Source organism: Lolium rigidum, chromosome 3 (assembly GCF_022539505.1).
Source record: "Lolium rigidum isolate FL_2022 chromosome 3, APGP_CSIRO_Lrig_0.1, whole genome shotgun sequence".
Taxonomy (NCBI): Eukaryota; Viridiplantae; Streptophyta; class Magnoliopsida; order Poales; family Poaceae; genus Lolium; species Lolium rigidum.
Genome location: NC_061510.1, coordinates 303,098,883 through 303,105,421, shown reverse-complemented (window position 1 = coordinate 303,105,421; position 6,539 = coordinate 303,098,883). Strand labels below are relative to the sequence as shown.

The following is a 6,539-nucleotide window of genomic DNA, read 5'->3' as shown; positions in this document are numbered from 1 at the left end:
CGCTTACGGCGCTATGGGGGAGGCGGCGCTTACGCGTTTGCGGTGGCGATGATGGATGCGCCAACAGATGTGGAGGAGGAGGCGCCAATGGAGGAGGAGGCCGAGGCGGAGGAGACCGAGGTGGAGGACGACGACGACGACGACGAGTTCGGCCGGTCCGACGACGACGCCCCGCACCCGGACGAGACGGCCGATCAGCAACGCGCCCTCGTCGAGTCCTTCGAGTCGGAGAAGAAGCTCCGGGACGACGCCCGTGCCCGCGAAGAGGCGCAGGTTCGTCGCGCCGTCGAGCTCTCCCTCCAGGCGGCACAGCAGGGGAGGGCGGAGGAGGACTATCGGCGGGAGCGGCACCGTCTGGCCACCGCCGAACGCAAGGAGAGGAGGCGCGCGCAGGAGGAGCTGCGGCGTAGGGGAGGCGACGACGGGGCGGGGCCGTCGAACGCGCCGCCGGGCGGTCAGTAGCCTAGGTTTAGATGAAATCTAGCCGTTTTCATTCAAACTTTGTAATATATAATCAAAATTGAATGAAAACCTTTATTTTCCTGCACAAATATTCATTTGGGGGCGGCGTTTGGGGGACGCGGCTGGGGAGCGACGTCCCCCAAATGCGGCATGAGCAAAACACGTCCCCCAAACGCTCAATCCGGCGCGGTTTGGGGGACGGTTTAGGGGACGCGACTGGAGATGCTCTAACCCCTGACGATAAGGCTTTGGCAAGTTTTTTCCAGTATTCAGAATTAAACATGTCCACTTACTGAAATGCTAAACTTGCATGTATTGCCCAAAAGAAGCAAAATGAACCTCAATTTGTCAACATATGATACAAATGACTCATTTTGCAGCTCAGCACTGCATTACGACATCCAAATTGCCTACGGTTTTTCCCCTTCTGGGGAAAAAGATTGATCAGTCTTTCCTAGTTATTCGTTCGAACTCAACATAACATCTATGGGCTATACAAAATATATTCCAAGGAAAATTATAGTTGTACTGGAAGATTCTCCTCCTAGTTTAACTGTGGGTCATCTGCTGGCATCTGCTTCCTCTGGTATAACTGTCAAAGTCACAGATACATTGTTCGCCCTTTTCACAAGAACTTCAATTGGAACTCCAACCTTGTCCCCCATGATATCAATTATCTGCAATGAATACTTTATCAACTCATCTGTACAAACAAATAGAAGGGTATTTTGATGCGTTGAACTGAGATTTAATAATGTGATGTACATATAACTGAAAAGAAAACCCCAGAAGGGCATAATACATGTTAGCTGGCAGGCACCAACGCCACAACTCTAGCACCTATAAACCAAATTCCGTATTAAATGACATAACTACTACTACCTCCATTCCAAAATATAAGATGTTCTGGTAGACTAAAATAGCCTACCAAAACGTCTTATATTTTTGGAACAGCGGTAGTACTTTCAAAAGAAGGAAAATTGCAAGCGATATAAATTTAAGATACCCAGCCAACAGAACACAGAGGTTTTCCTGATTACCTCTTTGATACTTTCCACTGGTTTACCATCAAACTCAACAACTACATCCCCAGGAGCAAATCCTGCACGTTCAGCTGGGCATCCTGGTGTAACCTGGTTGTCCACTCAACTAGTGTTAGCATCGCCTAATTGTTATTATAATTGTTGCATGCTAAAACATATAACATTAGAAAAGTCACAATTTAGAAGAATAATAGGTCAGAAACAGCAGGAATGTAAGAAGAAGAAAAAGATAATGGGCTGAGATAACTAGAATTCTAAAACAAATTTAATTTGAGCTAATAGAAAGTTAATAGAAAGTCCTCCAGGCTGCAGGATGACTCATCACATGAGACGAATTAAGAATAGCTTACCATTGGAACAAGCACACCTTTCCTTACATCTGGAAAAGAACTTGATCTTTCTTTAAGTTGTGCAATGACCATTGGGTTAAGATCAAGCATCTTTAAACCAAGCCACGGTCGTACTACTCTCCTGCATTGCACATTAGACAGATCTAAGTAGCTGCCAAGAATAACAACCAGGCTCACAGTTCATTTGAGAAAGTAACATCATGCTGGACTTCAGTCAAAACTATGTATATACTGTGGCCCATTCACTACTAAAGTTATTTGAGCTTTCTGGGCACAACACACACAAATGAGAGAGTTTAACAACTCACTTGCTTAACCTAAAATTCCACCTGCTGTACTAAAGAAGGTAAAGTTTGTTTAATTTAACCCTAATTGCATCAATGTTTTGAAGTGGAAAATTGTTATGAACTGATAAATAATGTGAACATGAGATGACTCATGCACAAGAACATTATATATGGTCTACAATAGTAAAAGGAGATGCACGCTGCGACAGAGACAAAAAGGTTGGATATAGTTGTAATGCCTGGTATGCTGTCGTGATTCGTTGTATCAGTGTTCATACTTAATCGTGAATGCTAGACTTCTAGGTGGTGTGCATGCAGTATCATTTAGTTAAGTAATCCAACGAATCTATTTGCAAAAGGTGAACACACATAGAATCACTATCATCATGCCACTTTATTTAACTAAAAAAAATACCTAACTTGGCAAAACATACGTTATAGTCACTCCAAATGTGTAGCTCAATAGCCCAAACTAAATAAAGAAATTTCCCAAGGGAAGACAAAATACAAAGCAGTGTATAATAGTTAAATGTGCTAGCATCATACAACTGAAAGTAAGGCATACCCATTTCTCTTGAAGTGCTCCACAATTTTCACAATAGAGTCAATTGGTACTGCAAAGCTCAAGCCATCTGCATCCCAAACTTTCATCACATTAACTCCAATAATCTCACCATCGAGGTTCACAAGAGGGCCTCCAGAGTTTCCCTGTAGCATGCAAATGCGTTCAGAGTTTGTACTAGAGAAATTTAGAGACCAAAACAGAAGCACCAACAAAAACACACATATGCTTGTATATCAGGTAAGTAAGAGGCTACACTGGCACCAAAAAACAAAGGCTGCCTTGTTCTTTAGGATTAGCCCAAGAAAAAAACAGGTACACAAAATAAAGTGGCAATGATACAAAAAACATTTTGGGAAAAGGCAATGATATATTTTGGTAGCCAACCAAACAAACTACTAAACTGCTTGTTGGATACAAGCAGAAATAACAACAATTGCAAATAATTAATTGATTGTTTGCAGATTGCTCTCTTCTTCTGTCTAATGAAAGCCTTAAAGGGGTGATACTGATGGTTACTACTCGGGGTGACAAATTAATCAGAGTAGAAAGTTGAATATTGTAATAGAATAAGGTGCAGGGTAGATAAATAGCATAAGTTGCTACTTTCAAAGTGACGACCATACCCAATATTTTTTCCAGATTTATTGCACCAACAATAAAAATCCAAATCTATCAGTATTAATCATTGTTTTCCATATCCCTGCATGTTTAAAGAACAAGAAAAAGGTTTTACCCTATTGATGGCACAGTCTGTTTGTAGATACTCCCTCCGTATTCCTCCAAGACCCAGATCACTACTTTTCCGGTCAACACAACTACAAGAAAATGCGGTGTAAGTAGAACAACTGAAGTCATCAGAATGAATAGCAAGCTTGGGAATCAAAAGCGAACGTAGTCTCAATGACAGCGAGAGAAAATTAAAGAAAAAAACAATTCAGGTTTTAGGGAAATCCTAACCTCACAATGCCAGATGTAACTGTGTTCTGAAGAGAAAGTGGGCAGCCCAAAGCAACAACATGTTCACCTGGTCGAATATTACATGATGATCCAAGTATTGCAGCTGGTAAAGGTGTCTTTGATTTAATTTTCACAACAGCGATATCCGAGTGGCGGTCAGCATTGACGACATGGCCTTCAAATTCACGACCATCTTGTAAAGTCACACTAACCTGTTATGATCTACCAATTTGTGAGGCAAGAATGAGATAATAAACAAACGTGTATTAAAAGCTATTCTCCTGGATTAACCCAAATGTTGGTGGAACTTTTTTAAAAATAAGCAAGATGATAGAAGTTAAAGTAAATACTAAATAATATACCTTAACCATCGCTACTGTCTGAAATTTGTGAGAAAAGGAACAGTGCATATCTATTATACTATGGCTTGGGGTCGACTTTGGCCCTATGCTATAGTCTAGAACTTCATGCCTAGTACTCAGATTCTATAACTGGAAAGAATGATGAATGACCAAGGACACTCCATTAATCTATGCATAGAGTTCCCAAACATTTAATGGGAAATTTACCCGAACATTGACATGTGTAACTTTTTCCGAATTGTTTTACATCTGGAACTTAGTTTTTGCACACACGAGTAGGTGCTCCTGGCTAGACCTTTGAGTTTCCAACATTTTAGGAGCTCCAGCAATATTCATGCATCATGATAGTTTCGTTTGTAATAGCATTAACACAGTCAGCCCAGAATGGGTAACTCAAGATGGACACATAAGGTACTGCCAGTGCCAAGTTAATAACCTTTCCCCTTAGAACTGGTTTTGTGCTTTGGAAATCTGCAACAACATGGGCACATGTCAATATTGTCCCATCTGGATCTATTATAGTTCCTGATCCAATGCTCTTCTCTAGCGCCCATCCATGAATCTCTACAAAAGAAAAGAGTTGCACAAGTTTACTACAGATAGGTAGTGAAACAGGTAAGTAGTTGATCATTTCCACTGCAGTTACATTCTCACCATGCGTACAGGAAATATTTACAACAGCAGGACCAACTGCAGCTGCAGCATTGGCAATTGAATCCCTGCCTAGACATCCTCGGCCACATCTCGAATCATCTGAGTTTCCACCAGAACCATGGTTGCTCGCGTTAATGGGTGCATCCGATGCAGATGCAAAGGAATTTAGTATAGGAAACCCCCCTGCATAAACAAATTTGGACATGGTAAGATCTTCTGAAAAGCAAGCTCTATGATGAACAAGATACAGAGTCAATTACTAGGCGAAACATAGTGCTACACATATGCGCATTGCTATAATGTATATGGGATTGCACATGGTTTTCTAATACACACACGCTGCCCCGCCACCAAATTGGTCTTCAACTAGGTTTTTTAATACATAACACAGTTGATTCCAGAGTCCATAAACACGCCACAATTTAATTTAACTACTCATTAAGAACAAGTGCACATCATTAGACACAGTTGTGCGCAACGCAAATATAGAATTTGTTCCAAGAAAACTTCTTAAGCTTCTCCCAGCGAAATGCTTCAGTCTTAGTAAATTTGATTTTGCCAAATGACTAACTATATTTTACCATTTCAAATTTCTCAGAGCAGATCTATATCGATACTACCAATACATGAATGGGCTGTGCTGGGATACTAAGCACCTAAACCACCCATCTTTTCTGCTCGTAACCATATATAAGGTGGAATTTCCTCGCAATTTCTAATAACATTTTAGTTGTCTTCAACTCTTCATTGCATTTTGTGCTAACTAATCGCATATTCTGAACTTCAGATTGGTTTCATCTGTCAAAATTCCCAAACACTACCAACGCCTCATGCTATTCCCTTCCTCTGTCTCCTTAACAGCACACTTGACTGCTAATTTGGGAAAAAACAATAATCGGCAATAAAGATGATTTTGCAGGAAATGTCTTATTGTCAAACCTGTCAAACCTTGAGAATCACTCAAAAAAAAAAAAAAAACCTTGAGACATTCTTCCAATTAGCTCTACGTGTTGCGGAAATAACTAGTCTAAAATAAACAATCGATTACTGGATTGAAGGTGGGAGCTCTGTTCATGGTAGTACCACAATGCAATTGATACAACAGACCATCGATAATCGCGAGCTAACGATACGGCCTGCTCATACGTAGTTGACAACCGAAAACTAGCCCAGGCAAAGCATATCAGGCGTCGAGGAACCGAACCTTGCCACGGCGCGAGGAGGGGGTTGCGGAAGGGGAGCGCCGTGGAGGCCGCTGAGAGGAGATGCCGGAGCGGCGCGGAGACCGAGACGCTGACGTCCGTGGCGTAGTCGCGGCGGTCGAGGAGGCCCCCCGCTCCCGCCGCCGCGGCGCCGGCGGCGAGGAGGAGGGCGGCGCGGCGCGGGTTCCGGAACATTCTCGAGTGTGCGGGATCGCTGTGGACTTGGCGTGGTGGCACTGTATTGCGGGTTGCGGCCTTGTGGGAGAAGAAATGTTCCGCAAGAAAAAAAAAGTGGAGTGGTCCTTCAACACCGGGTTGATGGGCCGTCCGGGTCGCCATATCGGCCTGGCCTTAATTTGGACTTGGACTTGGGCCTGGCCGTGTTTGATCCAACCACACCAAGCTGGTCGATCCCTCTGATAAAAAAAAAAGCTGGTCGATCCCTTGTCTCGCCGGCGACCGGGTAGAATTGCAGAGCTAGGGTTCCCCGCTTCGCCACCACCGCAGTCCATCACCGCATCCACACCACCCCGCTGCCTCTGGTCCCTGAATCAGAACTAGGTGAGAAAAGTTCAAGAGCTCCCCCGACCCCAGATGTTGGGTTTTTGATAATGGACGTTTTATTACTTTGACAAGCAAACTCAACTTCTGCATAGG

General features: G+C 43.0%; 1 protein-coding gene across 1 annotated transcript; it reads right to left on the bottom strand.

The window, feature by feature from the left end:
• Positions 1-755: 755 nt before the first annotated feature.
• On the bottom strand, positions 756-6,077 carry LOC124699771 (putative protease Do-like 14). The gene is made up of 9 exons (XM_047232019.1): positions 5,885-6,077; positions 4,664-4,863; positions 4,463-4,588; positions 3,665-3,876; positions 3,441-3,522; positions 2,708-2,850; positions 1,856-1,976; positions 1,503-1,595; positions 756-1,139 (listed from the first exon to the last, which is right to left on the bottom strand). The coding sequence occupies exons 1-9, from the start codon at positions 6,075-6,077 to the stop codon at positions 1,023-1,025; spliced, it is 1,287 nt and encodes a 428-aa protein (XP_047087975.1). The 3' UTR covers positions 756-1,022.
• Positions 6,078-6,539: the final 462 nt, after the last annotated feature.

Excerpts from the sequence above, each read along its gene's own strand:
- LOC124699771 (XM_047232019.1), bottom strand. The coding sequence starts at position 6,077 with ATGTTCCGGAACCCGCGCCGCGCCGCCCTCCTCCTCGCCGCCGGCGCC. Across the intron at positions 4,589-4,663 it reads ATGGTGAGAATGTAACTGCA|ATTCATGGATGGGCGCTAGA; the intron begins GTGGAAATGATC and ends TCTTTTGTAGAG. Across the intron at positions 3,877-4,462 it reads AACCAGTTCTAAGGGGAAAG|GTTAGTGTGACTTTACAAGA; the intron begins GTTATTAACTTG and ends AGATCATAACAG.